The 22,799-nt window shown below is 46.5% G+C and overlaps 1 protein-coding gene across 1 annotated transcript in view; it reads left to right on the top strand.

Annotated features, from left to right (window-relative positions):
* Nucleotides 1-22,799, top strand: part of LOC311111850 (nuclear factor of activated T-cells, cytoplasmic 3-like) — a 59,821-nt gene that overhangs the window by 24,181 nt on the left and 12,841 nt on the right. Inside the window, exons 2-4 of the mRNA XM_084154751.1 lie at nt 3,567-4,752; nt 9,864-10,026; nt 22,201-22,400. Coding sequence (XP_084010877.1) covers nt 3,567-4,752; nt 9,864-10,026; nt 22,201-22,400 — 1,549 coding nt within the window. The remainder of the gene's footprint in view (nt 1-3,566; nt 4,753-9,863; nt 10,027-22,200; nt 22,401-22,799) is intronic.

Raw genomic sequence — 22,799 nt, 5'->3', positions numbered from 1 at the left:
TTTACAACACAACAACAGGTGGCTCACACACACACACACCACACACACACACGTACATGTACAACACAACTGGCAGTTTTTTCTCTCTCTTTCCAGCAGGCTCTTGGAAACAGAGAACATTCAATAGATCTTTAATAACTGAGGTTTATTTGTGGACCCGCTCTTGTTCATTTAATATGTAATTGAAAATGCCTGCCTTGAAAATAAGTCCCTCTTAATATATACGAATTTGGTAATGAATATGGGCTTCTTTGCACTTTAAATATCCAGGCAAATGTATTTTAATTGCTTACGTCTGGCTGTAAACTGACTAGTTTTCCACTTTCAATTTTACCTCCCAATGGATTTCTTTAATGCAATGTGATTCGCAAAGTATTAGCCATTACAGGTTTGTCTAACTCGATTTCTACCGTTGAGAATTTATTGAATACATTTATTTAATTGTGTGGGAAACAACCAGGGGCTGTCCAATCCTGTGCCTTTTGAGGAGTGTTGTCATGATACCGGTTTTTCTATTTCGATACCGATACCAGGTTTAGTATCACAATACTCGATACAATCACGATACCAAAACGATACCAAGGGGAAAAAAAAGGCGTATTATCTAGAGTCACAGAATGGCACTTGATCCAGACAGATCTTTTGAGTTCAATGTTTTTTTGAATGTATGCATTAATAGGTCAATTATACAATCATACAATCAATTTTACTTTATGGTAATCAGTTATTTGAATGGCAAATCTGTAGTCTATTGATTTAAACTGGGTAAATCAAGATTTAGCCTAGGCCTATTTACAATACAGGTGAATGCATATTCAATAGGAGTGTGTGCATGCCTAGATAAAAAAACTATGTTTTCCTTCCATTTGGGACTTATTTTATTGTACTGATTAACAACATTTACAGAGAAAAAGCAATCTCTTCTTTGATAAGTCTGTGCTGTCTCTTTTAAGACCCATGACGTCATACACACACACACACACACACACAGACAAAGATGCTCGAGCAAAGATTATCTTGACTGGGAGAAATTGTGAGGCGGGGGAGATGAAGTGAATGAATAAAGTTTTTGGTGACAATCAGCTTTGAAATCAGCAATATTTTTGCAGGATGGTTTGCCTACTGCATATTATCACAAACAAGGTACTAGGGTAGTGAATTGATGTTAGCTTCAGCTGTAAGCTAGCAAGGAAAGTTTGCCTACAAAGCTGGAAGCTACCGGTAACGTTATCTTCTTGCTTTGTAAAGTGTTCTAGCCTGTAGCTAAAGGACATTGTTTAGCGAACAGTAATGAACAGTTTTCAACATTTCTACATGCCGTTTAGCCGTTTAAGCGCGTTAACTTCTGTGCAGCACAAGTGGTGATGCAGCCCAGATTCCCAGTGAGTGCAGTGGTTCCTCAGGACAGGCTAGTCTAGAGCTAGCAGTGAGTAAGTGGAGCAGGCACCGTACTCTCGTACTATAAGGGGACATCGGCTGCACTTATAGACAGACTTGATCCTCTCTCAATCAGTAGACGCCGTGAAAAAACATTTGACAGAAGTACCAAAAGTAAAACTAATTCTACGTTTCGGTATACCGTGCCACACTGCTTTTGAATGATTCTTTTTGAAACTTGACTAAACATTAACGGAACAAGAAAGTAAATGTGTGTGTTTTTTGCCAGATGCTATGGAGAGCTAGGCCTACAGTGTATAACTATCCAGCCCGATAGCAGTGCTTTAGTTAGTGTATCCTCCCACATACTGTACGCCATGCCTTTGTTAGTGTGTTGTGTCTTGTCCTTCCTCTGAGGGCTCGGGGGGGGATGGCGAGGCGGTGCAGTGCAGCAGGCTGTTGACCCTCTGTTGTCCACACACACACACACACACACACACACACACACACACACATCCTGTCTATCCCTCCTTCAGTCAGATGCTGTCTCCCTCTGTCGTCACAGGATACAGCAGTCTTGTGACATTGACAGGCAGGCATGGCCAGTGTGCAGCTGCTATAAATAGACTGCTGCTTGAGAGGGAGGGAGAGAGAGGGGGAGAGAGGGAGAGAATTCAGTAGGCTGCTCCTCTCCTAAAATGTCCCTTTTTACAGGCTGATTCTGATATTCTGATTTCATCTTTAGCTTTAGAAGACTGGTTTTCTAAATGTGTTGAAGCACTGGATTTGTGTCTCGTCTGAAGATCCTTTGAAAGTGTTTTGTTTTGAGGAACAAGCTTTTTTGCGTAAAGTGTTTTGTAATCTAACAGCAATTTCACAACCCCCATTGCCTATGACATGAACTCTGGGGTGTAAATATCATGATTATGTGCACCTTTGGTTAGGTTATTTGTATTTCACATAGAGCACAACACAACAATGTTACGTGATTTACACTACTGCTGCAACACTAGTTCAAATGTAACCAAATTTTCACAAAGTTACAAAGGTTCAATATTGCAAATTCTCTTCATCTTTGTACTAAGTCCTAATATTGAACAGAACTATCGAATAGAACGTGACAGTAGAGCGATTCTCGTGTCTTTCTCGTGACGAGTCCAGGGGCGTGTAGTGACGCTGTGTCCTGTGTTCGTGTCCCAGTTAGGTGCAGCCAGTTTATCAATAACTACTAATAGAGTGGTGTTGGTGGACAATAGGTTGTTGTCTGTGTGCCTGTGTGTGTGTGTGTGCCTGTGTGTGCCTGTGTGTGTGTGTGTGTGTGTGTGTGCGCCTGTGTGTGTGTGTGTGTGTGTGTGTGTGCGCCTGTGTGTGTGTGTGTGTGTGCCTGTGTGTGTGTGCCTGTGTGTGTGTGTGTGTGTGCCTGTGCGTGTGTGTGTGTGTGTGTGCCTGTGTGTGTGTGTGTGTGTGTGTGTGTGTGTGTGGCCAGACCATTGCTGAGGCAGGGCCGATGTGTATTATTAGAGTGCTGGTGCTGCCGTGATGACAGGAGAGAGCATGCACCGTTGTGTGACTTTGTTTCCTGAGGAGCGATGCTCATCGGTTATCCCTCTTGGAACCATGCCTGTTTTCTTTCTGCCCGTCTAAACACACACACACACACACACACACCTCTGTCGTCCCCCCCGCCCCTCTGGAATGGAGGACTATGTCTGGAATGGAGGTAGCCTATCAGTAGACCATAATGCACCTACTGTTATAGATGAGGACTATCCTTGTTTGCAGCGAAGCAAAGTAACTCTGTGTGTGTGTGTGTGTGTGAAGCCAACTCCTGTTCAAGGCTAACAGAATGAAGACCACAGCATAAAGCACCAATAAAGGAGTTGGTCAGGGAGATACTGGAGCTGCCAAAGGGATCTGTGTTTGCCTGTGTCTTTCCTTATCACTCCCCTGGCGGTGCAGTGGCACTTAGACCTTGAAAGAATAAAGCTAAACAAACACATATTTATATCAATCTCAGAGGAATAGGGGAAAAAGTCATCTTCTATTGAATAAATTCAATTCAAAGGCATTGTCAGATCACAAGTATTAACATCCTCCTCATATAATACAAATTGGTATTATATGAACTATAGAGCGGTTATTGTGATGGTGACTTATGGTTCCTTTTCTCTCCATCATTCCCTCCACAGATCTGGAGCCTGATGACAATACGTCGTTCTACATCCTCAATGTGGGCCAGCAGGTTGTGGTCAACAACCAGTCTATGGGCCAGTCACGCCATGGCAGCATGCAGTCTCACTCCCACTCCCAGGTCATCAACTCCTCCCCCCATCAGCGCCTGCAGTCCCACAAGGTGTACGACCCCAACTATGAGGTCCAGGACAATGTCAACAAAAACAAATACAGCCCTGCAGGTGGGGGTGGGGGGCCTCCCAAAGCCTTTGAGTGTCCTAGCATCCAGATCACCTCTATCTCCCCCAGCTGTCAGCAGGAGATGGACGCTAACGAGGATGATCTTAGAGGTAATGATGGGGACTACCACCACGGGGACCGGCCCCTGTCCAGGGACCACCTGTACTTGCCCTTAGACCACTCGTACCGGGACTCAACTCTCAGCCCGTCCCCCTGCAGCTCCCTGTCCTCCAGGAGCTGGTTCTCAGACGCCTCATCCTGCGAGTCCTTCTCCCACGTGTACGATGACGTGGACTCTGAGCTGAACGAAGCGGCCGCAAGGTTTACCCTGGGGTCTCCCCGCACATCCCCTGGCTGCTCTCCTCAACCTGGGGTCCTGGAGGAGGGTCAGTGGGCCGGGCAGCAGCACCACCATCCTGCCTTTCACCACTCCCACCACTCCTCCCACTCCCTGTCCCCCCGCGCCTCCCCCTGCCACTCCCCACGCACCTCCGTCACCGATGAGAACTGGCTGAGCCCCCGGCCGCCGTCCCGCCCCTCCTCACGCCCCACCTCACCCTGTGGGAAGAGACGCCACTCCAGCGCAGACATCTGCTACCCGGTGGGCTCTGTGTCCCCACACCACTCCCCGATCCCCACCCCCGAGCCATCCCCAAGGGGCAGCGTGACAGAGGACACCTGGATAGCAAGCCCCTCCATGGGAATGTCCCCGTTCCAGTGCTGCCCTTCCGAGGCAGACATCCCCTCAAAGACTAGAAAGACGTCCCAGGATCGGACAGGCTCCATGGGGGGCAAGGGGGACCTGGGCCTGGATGACTCTGGGAACGGGTCCCCCCTCATGGACTCTCCCTCGGAGGACACCCTGCACTCCCTGAAGAAGGACGGGCCAGGGGAACAGTTTCTCTCAGTGCCCTCACACTTCACATGGAACAAACCCAAACCAGGACACACACCCATCTTCAGGTATGTCACTTCCTGTACCTGCCCTCTCAATCACAAATAGAGTTGGAAAATTCCACAAACTTTCCCAGAAATTTCGGTTGGAGGATTCCCGAAATCAGGAGGGAATACGCAGGGAGGGAATCCTCCAACCAGGATATCTGAAAAACCAAGGAAGATATTTTGCAACACTAATCAGAACTCATCTTTGGGTTTAGTCCGCATTTAGCATGAATACACACTTATCAGAGTCATTAGTATTATTAGGTCAAGGTAGAGTACATGAAAGGTACAGAAAGGAACCTTTATGGGACCTTTTATAGGATTAGTGGTAAATTAACAAAATGTTCAGGAGCCTGTTTGATCCCGATAAGAGCATTAAGACACTGTTCCTACTAGTATTTTATGAAGGAAGATAATTACATTTAATCAAGTTTAATAGCAATAGATTACAGTTCACTCCTGGTTATGCAATGGCTTGGGACAGTTGGGCAAGCATTCCTCAAATTTGAGCTTGCAGTCGGATATCCAGAGCTCCAGAGTTAAAATTATGTAGCCTAATTGAATTAGAACAGGGGAACTACCCTGCACTTATTCTGCACCTATCAGGGGTGCACTATTGTAATATTCTGTGTCATATATAATATGACTCCCAATGCTCTCGAATTTTAGGTTCTGGGAAAGCTTCACAAGTCTATTCTTTAGTCACGTCTTTAGACACACATGGCCTGAAACATTTAATGAGCCACAGAGACATGATGCCGCTGTTTGAAGTAGCACAACAGTGTAACATAAGGTTGTTGGTGCCTGGGGGGAAGTACATGCGCACGTCACACACACACACACACATATACTTTTTATCGGGAAATCGGCAACCAGAAGCTCTTGATCGTCGTGACGCACTGACTTCTATCAGAAAGAGAGGGTTAAAGTTTCCCTTCTCTGCTCTCACAATGTGTGCAGCAGATGAAGTCTCAGCTCTGGTCCCTGGCGCTATAAATCAGCACAGGTCACATATTGCTGAGGGGTCACACCACCACCATCTAACCCAGCCCTCCTTCTGAAACATCACAGTCTTGGCTGCCCATTCACAGACACCAGAAAGGGGTCAACAATGTACCTTGTTATAGTGGTCTAATGCCCTGCTACAAGAGTATATTCATATCTAGGATAAACCACGATGTATCAAATGATTAGTAGTTAGGACTAGAGTAGGCGTCCACTGTTGGATGTAGTGAGTGCTGTGACTGTGGGGTGATCTCTCCTGTCTGCTGTAGAAGGTTCTGGAAGACTCTCCCCCAGGTTTGTCACCATGATACCAGTATCGCGATACTCCAGAAGTATCGTGGCAATGAAACAAAACATGAAGCAGACATCATTTCTTGAGGAAAACAGTCCTATAGTAGAAAAAAAGTTGAGTCTGCTTCCTGTTCTTTTTTTTGCCAAGGAAAATCTGGTATCGTAGTATCGCCATACTGGTATCGTGACAACCCTAGTCCCCAGTCAGAGAAGCTGTGTCTGTGAGGTGTTCTGCTGAACAGATGGTCCAGGCGTCTGTCTGCTGGGTGGCTGTCACTGTTCAGTGGCTGGTGGTGGAGGAAACAGAGGCATGGCATGGGGCGGGGGGCTCCGAGTCTGAGCCTCAGACAGACTTGGGGGTGGATTCAGGGAGCCCTCCCTCCCAGTCCCTCCCTATAGCCTGATCCCAGATCTGTTTGATGTATAGACAATTGGCATGACAATGACCATTGTAGTTGGCTACACTGCACAAAAAGATCTGTGACCAGGCTAGTCCATCCCACCTCAGGGCTAACCATAGACATACATATTCACATACTGGTATTCAGGTTGATAGGACATTTATTGGGGCTAAGAAAGGCTTTAGAGATGTAGAGGAGGATGTACAGGGGAGCGGCTGTAGGCCGCAGGATGTGACTGGTAGCACCAGGCTGGGAGCTCCAGAGCCCCGCGGTACGGAGCAGGATACCTGAGAAAGGTTACGCTATTTCAGGCCTCCGGCCTCTGCTCCAACCCGCTCCCTCCCTCCGCCCACCACAACGCTCAGGTTTTCCTAGCTACCAACCCCCTCTCCTGTTACTGTGGCCACTGGCCGGGGAAAACATACACTTCCGGTGTTATGTCGGTGGCATTGGAGGGTACGGGACAAGCCAATGTCACAGCCACCTTTGTTTTAGGCCTTAAACCTTTAGAGATGGTTTCCCAGACCTAGATTAAGATTACTTCTGGACTACAAAGCATGCTCATTGGAGAATCCCTATTCAAAAGGCTTTAAAGTCCAGGAATAGGCTTGATCTGGGTCTGAGAAGCCAACCTTTTATTTAGAATAGTCGTGACTCGTGCAGTACGTCTTTATAGTATGCAATGTGATAGTATTCATAGGGGCTTTCCTCTGCCATGTGCTGTGGGGGAATCTAGGCTACTAGGACAGGCTATCCTATAGCCTACTTTGATGTCTCCTGAGTGGCGCAGGGGTCTAAGGCACTGCATCGCAGTGTTAACTGTGCCACTAGAGATCCTGGTTCGAATCCAGGCTCTGTCGCAGCCGGCCGCGACCGGGAGACTCATGGGCGGCGCACAATTGGCCCAGCGTCGTCCAGGGTAGGGGAGGGAATGGCCGGCAGGGATGTAGCTCAGTTGATAGAGCATGGCGTTTGCAACACCAGGGTTGTGGGTTTGATTCCCACGGGGGGCCAGTATAAAAAAAATATGTATTCACTAACTGTAAGTCGCTCTGGATAAGAGCGTCTGCTAAATGACTAAAATGTAAAATGTAAATGTAAATTCAAAATCGCTTGGGAACAGATGCTAGTGGTACAATACCCCTCATTGACCAAAATGTTAGAGATATGTGCTTCTATTTTTCTTCAAACGTCATACTTTCCTCTTGTACTTGTTTTTCTCATTCCTGTCAGAGGACAACAGTTTATTCAGTGAACCGGCTCCAAAGAAAGCCAGCCAGCACATTTCTCCCATTTAGCCTGACTGATGCTGTCCGGAGTCAGCCAGAAGCCCAGCTTCTGGTGGAGGCATGGAGTGGAGGGAAAAACTGACGGACTCATTTTTTACGCCTCTGTTGAATTCTTTTTGATTTCCCTGGCCTTTAGCAAGTTAACATTTTGATTTAATTTGGTGCCTGTGATCTGCATGCTGTGTGAGGGCTGAGTGGAGGGCATTTCTGTGTGGCATGTTTGCCTGGCATAGCATGGCCTGTTGAAAGCACAATTTTAGTTTCGCCACGAGCTGACAGGGGCACATAAAGAAACAATAGACAATGGTTAGTGACTTACCTTGACTAGCGGAGAAAAGAAGCCATAGTGGTTAGGCCAGTTACTGTAGAGAGAGGCATAATGTGGTGTAAATGTCTGCCTGCTTCGACAGCTTACAGTGGTGTGTATCATTCCTCTTACTCATAGGCCATGCACGCACCCACACACGTTTTATTTCTCCACTTGCATACTGCACAGTGCTGTGTTAGAGGAAACTGTGTCTCCCTGTAACTGTTAACAGACCAGGAACACCTGTATCATGCTGTATGGAACACATACTGAGAGCTCCTTAAAAATTGGCTCAATGTAGCCCAGTCTTTATAACTGGCTCAATGTAGCCCAGTCTTTATAACTGGTTTTATGGAGCCCAGTCTTTATAACTGGCTCAATGTAGCCCCGTCTTTATAACTGGTTTTATGGAGCCCAGTCTTTATAACTGGCTCAATGTAGCCCAGTCTTTATAACTGGCTCAATGGAGCCCCGTCTTTATAACTGGCTCAATGGAGCCCCGTCTTTATAACTGGCTCAATGGAGCCCAGTCTTTATAACTGGCTCAATGGAGCCCCGTCTTTATAACTGGCTCAATGGAGCCCCGTCTTTATAACTGGCTCAATGGAGCCCCGTCTTTATAACTGGCTCAATGGAGCCCCGTCTTTATAACTGGCTCAATGGAGCCCCGTCTTTTTCATGAAGATACAGTGTGTATGCTAGTAGATTATGAATTACTAACAACCTAAATCGTTTTTTACAATAATATGCCTAAATAGGTTTTTAGAACAGATTATTTCTCTCTAGGTTGTAGCTCAATAGAGCCATAGACCAACCAAGCTACCCAGAGAGACTCACTGAGACAGTTTGTCTGTGTGGAGGGGCATGGATGGAGTGTTTCTTTTTGAATGCAGCTGTTCAAATATGATTGTGCCCTACATAGATAAAAACACACAGAGGAAAAACACCCAGCAGCCTGCAGCCTCTCCTGTGACACAGCCTCTCATCCATACTACAGTGCTGAACAACACAACCATACTCTCCATCCATCTAAATACTGTTTATAGTGTAAAACCCCTTAATGATTCACTACTAGTTACAGTCCCTAAATGAGCTATTACAAGTGTGATTTTCGAGTATGGTTAGCCTAATGTTTGTGGGAATTCCTATGATTCACTGTCTTTTCTGTCTGATTGGGTTGAACACATCACATAGCCTCTTCAGCCCCATTTAGCCACTGTGCTCTGTGTGTCACTCAGACCTAGTGTAGGCCTAGAGTGATCCTCCACAGTGTTTCCAGAGGTCATGATTCAGTTCAACCTGTTGTGCTCTCACTTCTTTACAGTATATTAGCATACATAATGTGTCATTGCATTGGTTCTTCCATTGGTTTTTCCATTGGTTCTTCCATTGGTTCTTCTATGTACTTATTATCTTTGATTAAGGGCAGTCAAACCTACATTTCAGTAGCGTATTTAAACGCACAACCTCTTTTCCCTGACCAAATACAATTGCGATAGTTGAGTGGTTCTGTATGCTCAAATTGACTCATCTTACAAGTAGATGCTCTTAGTTCTCAGAATAAGATATGTGGGTGTGCTGGCCTGGCAGTAGTTTGTAAACAGAGGTACTGTACTGTGCTGCCAAGGCAGGTTTGAATGAATCCAGACGGTTTAGCTAGCTCTAACCTGTCCCAGCTGGCTAATATGTTAGACCTAAATCTCTGATTATAGTCTTTTTGTTATCCATAGGATGAGTATGTAGTCACAGCGCTTCATAGATATCGCCTAGGTGATCTGTATCTTGTTGTTATCCAGACCAACAGTACCCTTATTGTCTTATGTATCGGTTTGTCCCCAGGACCTCATCCCTGCCCCCCCTGGACTGGCCCCTGCCCCACCAGTTTGGCCAGTACGAGCTGAAGATCGAGGTGCACCCCAAGGCCCACCACCGAGCGCACTACGAGACAGAGGGAAGCAGAGGGGCGATCAAAGCCTCATCGGGCGGTCACCCTGTTGTCAAGGTAAGACATATAGCTTATTGTAGTCTTTCCCCTAGATTGTTTTCCAGACAGGGCTCAAAGGCCCCTGGCATCAACATTGTTCATTGAAACCAATAGAAGCCAAACTGTTTTAGGCTGGGTGCAAAACAAAAGAGCTACTGAGCTAGGCGGGTGGACCTTCCTCACTAATTCACTGGCCTAGTGCATGGTCAATGAATAACCCATAGAAATCAGAATAACCAAAGTTATTACCAGCTGGTGTAACCAACCACACCTAATAACTGGCAAAACACAGGTCAAATGGCTCTTTAGGTCCTAGTGTAGGTCATGGCCAGTTTGTTGTGCCAATCTGTTAGCATGATGCCTGACTGCCCTGCATTGTGTTACATAAGGTAAACCTTTCCGAATCTAACCTATACCACCAGGGAAACTATCACCTTAGTCACGTAACCATGGTGTTGGCGTGGCAACCTGGACGCAGGAAGTAGAACTTGAGAAACTCTCTGATGTAAACTACAAAGGTAGGGCAGCTCAGTTCAGTTCAGGAGGTGACCTGCATCTATACTGACAGTGACAGACCTCATTCAGATTGATAGACAGCCCGTGCCTTGTAGAATCAGGACTGGTGCCAAGACTGGGACGGTCACAGCATGCAGTACCTCAACTGTCAATTCATCAATTTATATAGCCGTCTAGGTTTACGGCAGCCAATGCTAGTGAATTAAACTACAGAGAAGTGTCTCAGTTTACCTGGTGAGCGTGTAAGTATTATCAGACAATGACCGCCCCACCCCTCCCTCTGTACAGGTAGAAAGGTAAGCTGCTGCAGCAGGCATGCCAAGCAGGGCAGGATACATCATCGGTGTCACCGTCACCGAAGCCCAATTAGTTTGTCTGTCATGTGAAACCCCTGGACACTGAGGCAGAGTGAGCCTCAGAGCTGGAGCAGTGAAACCAATAATAATATAATAGTAATATATGCCATTTAGCAAATGCTTTTATCCAAAGTGACTTACAGTCATGCTTGCATACATCTTACGTATGGGTGGTCCCGGGAATTGAACCCACTACCATGGCATTACAAGTGCCATGCTCTACCAACTGAGCTACAAAGGACAAGTTCCAAAGGTGCAGACCCTGCCTAACTACAACTCAACTCCAGGCAGGCTCAAGAAAAGGCTCCCAAGTATTTGAAAGATTTTGAATACTATTTGAACCGAGGTCTGTTACAGTACCTATGTAGCGCAACATTCCTGACCCAGGGCTCCCGTTCTGTTATCCAGCTGACAACCAGAGCAGAGCCAGGCAGCGGGTGAATATTTTATGCTCATGGGACAGGGATCCTTTGTGTGGTGACTGAAGCCAGGCGGATGGCATCATGGGCCATGACCACTGTTGTGTAACCCAACAATGCCCCTGCTTGGAGTGTGTGTGTGCATAACCCAACAATACCCCCCTTATAGGAGCCAGGAGACGGCTTGTCATTCCAGTCCACTCCCTCAGGATAATCTTTTAGTTGGGGTTTTAATGGAACTATACGCTGGTACCCACAGCAACCCCAATGTCATACTCTAATTGAAGTGACCTTTAAGAATGTGGACCAGAGTAAGACCACAGTTTGGTCTCCAGAACCGCTCATTTGTTAAATCTTTCACTGGGGTTGTCATCATTGGTTATTTTGATGCAAATGTTGTTGACCAGTTGTTCCATACAGCATATTTTCTTAAAAACTATGCCAACTCTCATCTCAGGGCTAGTTATACAGACTGGGTCCTGTTCCTCCATCAGTCAGAGCTAATGTTGAACCATTCCAACTGCAACCCCTCCAACTGCAACACCTCATTATACCCCACCATGTGTGACGATGCATAATTTAGCTTTCAAAATGTTGAACCCATACGGGCATTGGCTGTGTTTGCCCTCATTCCTAGTCCAGAAGGGAGCTATTTGGCTATAAGATAATTTCATTCCTTCTTTTTTTTGTATCGCTCCTCGCTTTGTCTTTGTGTGTGTGTGTGTGTGTGTGTGTTTTTGTGTGTGTGTCTTGTCTTCATGTGTGTTATGGGGCACCAGACCAGTGTAACACTAGGAGCATGTGAGGATAGATGATATCATCTCTGGTCAGGCAGGTCTAGTGGTGTTGTCCTTGTTTACTAAACAGAACCTCCTCATTGTTTCTCTGTTGACACTCTGTTTCATGCCCCCTTTAACACCGTGTGACCAAGAGGCTGTCCTATTATAGTTGTTTTCACAGAAACACTGTTGTTTTTATTACAACCTAAACACCTGCCTTACTGATACAGGTCCAAGACACAATGTGCTGCTAGAGTATTTACAAAAAGTCTCAGGTAAGAAGTGCTGATCTAGGACCAGGTCCCCAACGGTCCAGAAAATCGTATTCATTATGAATTCATGATGTAAAAGGCAAAACTGATCCTATATCAGTGAATATACAGCAGGCCCTGGTGAATAGGGATGAGTCATCAAGGGTCAGTCACTAGGTTAACAACAGACTGACTAACAGCCTTTTCCCTCCAGGTGTAGGTCTGTAACTAAGCCTATAGTCCCTAGACGTAGGAGGACATTGGTCCCTCAGTGTCTCAGTGTGTCACTGCATCCTTCTGCTCTCAATGGCTCCATGGGAGCGCCAGTCTTCCTGTGGGGTCCACTGACTCAGGTGTTGGGACTCGTGATGTCATCAACTGACGCAATGACTGCCATCTGGCCGTAGTGTGGCCAGCTTCCTTTTGTGACTGTTGTGTTTGTTGTCTATATCAAGACACACACACACACACACACACACACACACACACACACACACACACCCCAGATCAAGGAGCCACAGAGCTGCTATGTCAACAGAAACAAGAGCATGACACTGGGAAGGGGTCCATGGTAGAGCCCTGCACAGGCAGGAAATTGAATCCCGAGCCCTACCCATGCCCTACCCTACCCGGGCCCGATTTGCTTCTGACAAATTTAAGGCCCTGCCTGAACCCAAAATCAGAAATACATTTCTTCATGAGCTGCTCATCTTTGTCTGTTCCCCTGCTCCGTCCCTGCACTGCACTGCATCTGCTCCATGCGCTGTCTGCGTGTGTGAGTATCCATAGCAACGCCCCAGCTTGGGCTGCTCACGAGACGTGGTAGAGCTGTTAGCTAGCAACTTTTCGTTACTCTAAACTACTACCAAAACGTACGGAATATTATTATTTTCTGTGAAATAATATCTCCTGTCGACTCGGACAATGTTCTGGTTTTATATTTTATAAGAGGTTGAAGCACTTCTGACACCATGTTATGATAGTAAGATATGACTGTACAGAGACCCTGCACAGCAGAGCAGGAGGGAGCAAATGGCTCAGCTTCAAAATGTTAGTGATCAATTTAATCATTCTTGAAAATAATACCCAAGCCCGGCCCGTACCCTGGTAGATGAAAAAACGGGCCTTAACCTGATGTATAATGTTGGGGCCCTTCAGGCTCGGGTCAGGTAGCATAACCTAGAAAGGGTAAGCTGCTGCAGGGCAGGAGAAGGACAGACAGGGTGTCTGAGTGTGTGTGTGTGTGTGCGTGCGTGTCTCCCCCTCAGCCAGCCAGCCTACATTATTCATGCTACTGTATCTGCTTTATGCTAATTGTACCGGTCCTGTTCCTGAAGCGCTTGCTGGCTTTTCCCCCTATTATCTCTCTCTTTTTCTAGACTCTCTTTGACAGAGCCCAGTTTATATGGCAGAAGCCAGCCAGGCTTTGTCTGTTGTTTTCTCTGATCACAGTGGGCCACAGATGAGCAGTTATAATGGTAGAGGTTGTGTCCCTGAGGCGGGAAGCTGTTAAAATATCCTGGTCCTCCCACCACCTGAAAGGGAAAGGTGGACTTGTCTCTGTTTTCTGTTACATTTACATTTACATTTTAGTCATTTAGCAGACGCTCTTATCCAGAGCGACTTACAGTTAGTGAATACATATTTTTTTGTTGTTATTTTTATTTTTATTTTTTAAACTGGTCCCCCGTGGGAATCGAACCCACAACCCTGGCGTTGCAAACGCCATGCTCTATCAACTGAGCTACATCCCTGCCGGCCATTCCCTCCCCTACCCTGGACAACGCTAGGCCAATTGTGCGCCGCCCATGAGTCTCCCAGTCGCGGCCGGCTGCGACAGAGCCTGGATTCGAACCAGGATCTCTAGTGGCACAGCTAGCACTGCGATGCAGTGCCTTAGACCACTGCGCCACTCAGGAGACTGTTACTGTCATGATACATGCTTTTACTGCTGTATGTTGACTTGCTGCAAACCAAAGTAAAAGAAATGCAGCTTTAAGGCATGCCACTATATAGGACTAGTACTACACTGATAATGCAGCTCACCTAGTTTGAGCAACAGGCGTTTGTTTGCTTGAGGGGCCTCATCGTAAATTAGTGGTTTTATTTTATCCCCCATATTGTGTAGTAGATTTGAAAGTTCAAGAATGGTCGCTAGCTACAGGGTCTCCTTCCCATAACCCCAAGGGTCACCAGGTTATCAGGCAGGGCAGCGTCATTTAAATGAGAGGAACATGCAAGACTAACTGATCTTATCCACACTGTGATCAAACAGCCACCAAACTGTTCCCATGGACTTACATGCACATACATCTCCTACCATAAGTTAATGAGTAATATAAGGGAGTCAAAAATGAAAAGTCTCCTCAGTCCGTGTCTCCCCCCCAAAATAAACCATAGAGTGCAACAGAAAGAAAGCCATGGGTCTGCATGTCATAACAGTAATCTTCTAACTAAAACCTACAGTAGCCAGACAAACAAAAGCGAAACAATGTGACACTGTTTACATGGCACTGTTTGGACAGAGGTGATTCATACCACTGGGTTCTGTGTGGAATGCTGCTTATTCCAGTGGATACCACGCTAGGCTATGCTAAGCTAAGCTGTTCTTATGTAAACAGCCTGGGTTATGCTAGGCTAAGCTAGGGCTTCTCCTCAGGGGCTAGCCTAACTGCTGGGCAGGCAGACCATAATTGTAAGGCACACCTGTTGCTAGGAGACGGGTAAGTCCAAAGCCTCTGGCTTAGGAATCTGTGTGCGTATTTAACCGGCCTAATTGTGCGCTTGCTGCTTCGACACAAAGAGAAGGAGATCCACAGTGTTACACAGTGGGCCATGGATACAGGGAAACACGCATGCAGGCAGGATACACACACACACACACACACACGTACACACACACGTACACACACACACACACACACACACACACACACACACACACGTACACACACACGTACACACACACACACGTACGTACACACACACATACACATACACACTTTTACAGTATTATTAGGTAAAAGGCTTCTGTAAACAAAAACATTAAGGCTAAGTTTCTAAATATAACATGTTTTATATTGCAGCCCTTGCATTTAGTCTTTAACGTTCAGCCTTTTTAATAACTCTTAATGAGGCCATGGTGTCCGATAATGGGATTTGAAAGGCAAGATGGGCTGAGGCTGTCCAAGAGCGCATTATGTTTCCCTCTCTGGCCACACAGAATGATTGTGATACATCACGAACCCCCTCTCTGACTACCAGCGACTAGCTGTGGTTCTATTTCTATACAACATAACCATCAGCTTTTGTCACATAATAAAGCATGTGCCTTGCTGCGTTGTCACTTTTCTACACCAGTGCTCCTCTGCTCCACTGTGTGTAGTCTTTATTCCTCTGTGTTGTTGTGGCATGCCTTTGTTGACTCTTTCAATAGGTGTGGATGTGTAATAAAGAGGGAGACATGCGACGCTCTCCTCTCCTCTGCTCTCCTCTGCTCTGCTCTGCTCTGCAGTTTGCACTGTGTGAACCGACCGGAGCTGTTGTCCTGCCCCAGGCTCTATTTGATGTAAACATGATGTAGGCTGTGAGGCTCCGCTCTCATTTCATGTAATCAGGGTTAGTGTACAGTGAGGGAACTGGGGGGTGGGAGAGAAAGAGAGAGCGAGAGAGTAATGTTTACTGTTCATTTTTGATTGTTTATTTCACTTTTATTTATTTCACTTGCTTTGGCAATGTAAACATATGTAAACATAAATATGTTTCCCATGGAGAGAGAGAGAGAGGGAGAGAGAGAGGGGAGGGGGAGAGAGACCTTCAGCTTTAAGTAGAGGGGAGAGGGAAAGGGGAAAGAGAGACTGAGCTTTGAGCAGACCTGCAGAACCATACTCTAGCTGAGGATACAGTAGACGTTGCTCTGCTCTGTGTGTGTATATTGACCTTGTTTAAACAAACGGCTGTCTGGGCCCTGGTGTGCTGGCTACAGGCCTGTATGTGAACAGGGCTGTGCGCGTCCGTGGGCCCAGACACCACTGGACGTCATGGGCCAGAAGCCGCCCATGACCTTGACCACCGCTGTTCCCGCTCCTACATCTCTCTCTTACACACACACACACACACACACACACACACACACATATATACACACACACACACACACACACACACACACACACACACACACACACACACACACACACACACACACACACACACACCCTCTAAGGGCTGTTTACACCAGTGTGAGAATGCACTCATATATACACACACTCAAATACACATGCACAGAGCCTTGCCATGGCAACACCAGAGAAACACAGGGAAACAACTTGGCAGAGGCATGCGCCTAAAGAAAGTGTTGTGTTACAATAGGGAGGGAGGTAGAGGGTCGGAGCTGAAGGGGGTGTGGAGGAAAGGGGAGGGAGGGTGGATTTAGGCATGATGAAACATGCCGCTCTCACTGTGAAGTTTGGCGGGCTACGCTTCTGTTGGTGGGACTTCGCCCAGCCCTAGCCCCAACCCAACCCATCCCTCAACACTTGTGTTTTGCCTTTTCATTTTTGCAAATGTCAAACATTTGAGACCGGGGCTGTTTTACATTTCTCCTTGTTGCATGTCACCCTCTTCTCTCCGGGCCCCGCTGGCCAGGCTGTTTTCTCTTCTAATACTGGATCAGTGGAACAGATGCCACTGAGAACCAAAATAAGCCTCTTTATTTAGACCTGAATCTGTAACGGTATCCAGCAGTTTTATATTTAGGTAACCTAGCAGGCAGCCTATGGTTGTGTTCCAAATGGCATTATAGTCCCTACATAGCGACATGCTTTCGACCAGAGCCCTGGTTGAAAGTAGTGCACTTACTGCACTATGTAGGGAATAGGGTGCCTTTTGGGATGCAGACCTATATCCAGCAGCAGCAGTGCGGCGTGTGTCAGACATGTGACTGGTATTAATGTCAGCAGGTTTAATATGACTACTGATTGACATGATCCATCAGGTCTTATTGACCATCTGGTCCCAGAGGATTTGAGGAGGTTAAGAAAGTGCAGAGACCACCCTCCCATAGTATTTCACACCAACCATGGATTTGGTGGGGGATGTGAGGCGAGGAATGTGAAACAAGCAGGCAGAGGGTGCGTGTGTGTGTGTGTGTGTGTGTGTGTGTGTGTGTGTGTGCATGCATGTGTGTGTCTGTGTGTGTCTACTCTGCGTGTGTCTACGTGTATGTGTGTGTGTATTTTTTGCTTATTCGCCCTTGCATGTGTTATGTGTTTACATAACACTTTGCGCATTACAGTATTTGGAAAGGTGTAGCCTAGCCTTGCTATGATGTTGGGACTGAAAGGTGTAGCCTAGTCTTGCTATGATGTTGGGACTGAAAGGTGTAGCCTAGCCTTGCTATGATGTTGGGACTGAAAGGTGTAGCCTAGCCTTGCTATGATGTTGGGACTGAAAGGTGTAGCCTAGCCTTGCTATGATGTTGGGACTGAAAGGTGTAGCCTAGCCTTGCTATGATGTTGGGACTGAAAGGTGTAGCCTAGCCTTGCTATGATGTTGGGACTGAAAGGTGTAGCCTAGCCTTGCTATGATGTTGGGACTGAAAGGTGTAGCCTAGCCTTGCTATGATGTTGGGACTGAAAAACGGAAACCGCAAAGAAAATAGTTATTTTGGATGTAGCTTTAAATGTCAGATGTTGCTAAATTAGTCGGCTCTGTCTTCTGTTTCTGTTCTGTTTGACAGTGTGGTGTTGACTCACTGGGAGTGCTGAAGTAGGTATTTTTCAGACCCTAATCAGTTTTACTTCCTGTATTATTTCATTTGACAATATGGTGGCTCACTACCAGACCTGAGCCTCGTGTTGTAGACTCTAGAGACTGAGAGGCCTTTGTGTAGTAGGATATCTTTACAGAAAGTTATACTCAAGGATGAGCTGCACGTGTTCAAAGTATTTTATGTGTTCAAAGTAGTTTGTTTAGAGACGCGAAAAGCACCACAGCGCGAAACATGGTTTCACAAAACAATAACAATACTTGATTTCTGACCACGTTTCGTGCTGTAGTGCTTTTCACGTCCCTCCCTCCCCCCTCTCTCTCTCTTCCTCCCCCCCCACGCTGTCACAGTTTCACAGAAACATCAAGTCGCTAAATCATGTCTGGAACACACATGGTGTGCTGTGAACAGTGAATGAACATTACAACGCCACACACACACACACACACACACACACACACACACACACTCCCTCAGTCTGTCTGCACTCACTTCCATAGTCCGCTTTCCATATCTATACTAGTAATGACAGACCGGAAGGCACCCATAAAACCAAGCCTAATGACTTTGAGCTTTTTGAAAGTAGGATTAAGGTTTTGTTTACAACCACAGGTTATTGTAATGATAATATAGATGGATAATTATCACTAGTTAGTTATTAGATGTATTTCACGTTGATATGGTTCTCTAGGGCTTGAGGATGACCCCATAATAGAGGGATATTATACAGGATGTCATGTTGATCGTATAAACTACTTTCAGCACATCTTAATATATTCAATTGCCCAAAAAGCTTTTTTGACATTTTGAGTTGCAGTCAGAGTCCGCACATCCATTGTCTCAGAGATTCGTTGCACTCTATTTCTTACGAGGCTTTACATTTCTGCTAGTCTCACCCGGTACCCTACAAAGACTAAACCAGTAGGGACAATGTTAGTGACTTCCACTATAAAGAGTAGGCCTGTAGGGACAACATTAATAACACTATAACAGCTGTGTTTCTGTACTCAGGTAGGGTTAAATCAATGCTAGTTCTCCTATTTGCAGCTGTAAGAGGCCATTAGTGCACCTCTCTTCCTCTCTTTAAAAGCTCTGAAGAACTAATCCATTACTAGGCTGGACTGTTCACCAACCCTGTCCGCTCATCAGGGTGCCAATGTGTTGTGGATGCCACAGGCCCTATCCCTGACTCTGGCTTTGTTTCGATGGGCGAAATGGCACTGCCTCTGAGGCTGATTGTCCGAAGTGTGAGTGTGTGTGCGTGTGTGTGTCACAGCGAGACAGGGATGTGACCTCGCACACTTCGTCCCGGCCATCCAAAAGCCTCTTAGCGTAGTCAGGGCAGTGTCAGGGAGGAGTCAGATGGTCTCCTAGGTATCAGCCTGTAGCCCGTAGGCCCAACAGGAGCAGACTTAGAGGGCACACACACTTCCAAGACATCCAGCTAGGAATGACTTTAGGGGGCTTTTCCTGTCCCTTTAAGTTCAAACCGAAGCCTGTGTGTGGCCCTCTGCCATGTGCTCTTATGTGCTCTTTACTTAAAGGCCATGTGCCATTGTTCTAATGCATGCAATAACAGATCAACACACTTTGGTTTTTGTTCATTAAAGCAGTGGGTGCATTTGATTAGTAAGCACCCAGTACTTCAGCATGAACAATACATTGTGGAACTGGAAATTCTAACTGAGACAAATTGTCCAGTACCACATCAACCTTGAATTGAAATTGGAAGCAGGCCTACTGCTCAGCTGTAAGGTGTTTGCCGTGTGTTGAAAGATTAAGAAACAAGAATGAAGTCCAAATGAAACAGAACAGGTGTAATCACCCATACTCTGTGTAAAGGTCTCCATGTGTTGCTGGTGCTTTCCTAGATGTGCCTGCCTGTATAAATAGGTGGAGCTGCAAAGCAGAGAGGAGAGTGACCTAACCTGGTTGAGTTGAGCCAGGCAGGGCTGCAGTGGGCAGCTGCTGGGCTTGTTTTTTTTTTGTTTTTTTGTTTTTTGCCAGCCACCCTGAAGATGAATTAACCAGCCAGACCAGACCAGCCGGGTGTTGTAACCTGTAACTAGGCCTATGAGGAGCCAGGTCATCCTAAACCCTGCCCCCTTTCACTCACACACACACACACACATACGTACACACACAGAGGTTAGAGGTCAGGGAGAGGGGGTGGGTTAGTGTTCACTGCGTAAACAAGGCCCCTGACCAGCATCGTCTTGCAGACGTTGTGTCTCGGCTACCTCACCTCCCTACCCCTGTCCAGAACACTGAGGCTTTAAGCTAATTAGAACCCTGCTCCTGTCTTCAGTGTTATGGTAGTAGAGGTGTAGAGGTCTTTACCACCCTGATACCCAGGGGACTCGTCTTCTCTCCCAGACCTCTAAACACAACACATCGTTTCCACTGGCTCTGTCTGACCCCAACAGGCCCCCATACCTCTATTCTGACCCCGCTGGATCCCATCTATGTGTTTTAGTCAGAGAGAAAATAGTCTGAAAATTAAATAAAAACCAATGGAGTGTCTGGTAGGATCTCTTCCATTTAAGCGGGTACACACCACCACAGTGCAGCTTTCAGTTGGAGATGGAAAGGAAAAGGAAGTCCAATAATTGGTTTCAGAGAAAGTAAATATTTTGAAACCAAGCTGCATGTGATTTTTAGTGGTTGGTGTTTCTCAGGTACACTTGTTTCCATCCAGACCATAATTTCACTGTTTTGGCTGCTGTTGCTCTGGGAACCAACCGCATAATGACAACTCCCACCCTCAAACCCCCCTCTCCTTTCTTTTCTCTCTTTTTCTCCTTCCCTCCTTCCACACCTGACCGTTTTCTCTCTTTTCCCAAACGGTAATGCCGGTGTGTGTGTGTGTGTGTGTGTGTGTGTGTGTGTGTGTGTGTGTGTGTGTGTGTGTGTGTGTGTGTGTGTGTGTGTGTGTGTGTGTGTGTGTGTGTGTGTGTGTGTGTGTGTGTGTGTGTGTGTGTGTGTGTGTGTGTGTGTGTGTGATGCAGGGTGGGGAGCAGGGTTCACCCTCCAGCTGCAGTGGGGCCAGGGGTTGGCTGGGTCGGGGAGGTGTGTCGGGGGGAGGTGGTGGTGGAGGGGGTACCATCCTGCCGGCACGGCCCCTGCCAAGCACAACATTCCTAACAGTAGTGGGATTGTGTGGCCGGTGTTTTCTCTGTCCCTCTGAGGAGAGGATGGAGGAGAGGGCCTCTCACCTGCATGGCAGGCTGGTGGCCATTTTGGTTCCTGAAAGAGCCAAGGAGGAGAGCGGCTGCCCAGGGCTCAGGCCAAGCTGGCACTGGCATCACAGCTGGATCAGGGTCATGGGCGTTGGTTGGCAATTTCACTGACAGGTTTAGTCTAGAACCCAAAACCGCAGCTTCACCAATAAAAGTTGCTTTAAAAGGTGCACGATAGACCACACAGAATGAGTTGAAGATCATATCCGTGGTGACTTGTTTTTCCAAGCTTGCACTCCATTCAGTAAAGTTGTAGGCACATTTTTTCTGGTACTGTGGTGCACCAAAGTATGTCTTTCAAGATTATAATTTTTTTCACTCACTGTTCTTTCTCCTTTCTCTCTCGTGTTTTGAAAACGTGTCTCCTCGTTTTTTGGCTTGGTCTTTTTGGGTAGCTACGACCTGTTGGGGGTTTGTCTCGGAACTGGACTAAGGTCGGAGATGGTGGTTCCTCTGCAGAAGGGATTTTGGAGGTAATTGTGCACATGCAGGTTGGGATCCCTATTAAGACAGAGAGTAGATGGGGGAAATGATAAGGGTCTTTAGTTAGAGGAGGAGAACGTGCGTATGTGTGTGTGTGTGTTGACCTGGTTGGAGGCCAAGCAGATAGATCCAGATGAATCTCCAGAGATCCTGCCAGAAATGTCTGACTTACTGGGGTTTTCACTTGAACGTTTCAAGCTGACATTTAGGCTAGACTCGCTCCAGAAAAGAGAAAAGTGGGCATTGGGAAGCAAAGGAAATGTGCAGATTGTCCTGGAAGTGCGATGCTCATATGGACTCTATCTACATACTCATGTCTTTGTTTTAATTAGTTATCCCCCCCCCCCCCCCTTCCCTCCATATCTCTGTCTTGTCTCAGCTGATGGGCTACAACGAGAAGCCTGTCAACCTACAGATGTTCATCGGCACGGCAGACGACCGCTACCTCAGACCTCACGCCTTCTACCAGATGCATCGGATTACTGGGAAAACGGTGGCCACTGCCAGCCAGGAGATCATCATCTCCAGCACCAAAGTTCTCGAAATTCCTCTGCTTCCCGAAAACAATATGTCCGCCAGGTGGGTGTCATGGTCGCTCAAGGATGACATTACTCAGAGGAAGACCCTGAGAGTGTAAAAATAACAGTTCATGCAGGATCGTAATATCCAGACATACATACATACATACATACATACATACATACATACATACACACACACACACACACACACACACACACACACACACACACACACACACACACACACACACACACACACACACACACACATACATACATACATACATACATACATACATACATACATACATACATACATACATACATACATACATACGCTAGGGATTTTATTAGTCTTAATTCAAACCAACAGGAGGGTTAAGTTCAGCAGGAAAATGAGAATTTCCCACCAAGCAGAATATGCTTCTAATACACTTTATTTCCATATTTATGGATT

Source organism: Coregonus lavaretus, assembly GCF_964263955.1.
Source record: "Coregonus lavaretus genome assembly, chromosome: 37".
In the NCBI taxonomy this organism is placed as follows: Eukaryota; Metazoa; Chordata; class Actinopteri; order Salmoniformes; family Salmonidae; genus Coregonus; species Coregonus lavaretus.
Note: the sequence above shows the minus strand (reverse complement) of the source record. Positions and strands in the feature narration are given on the sequence as shown.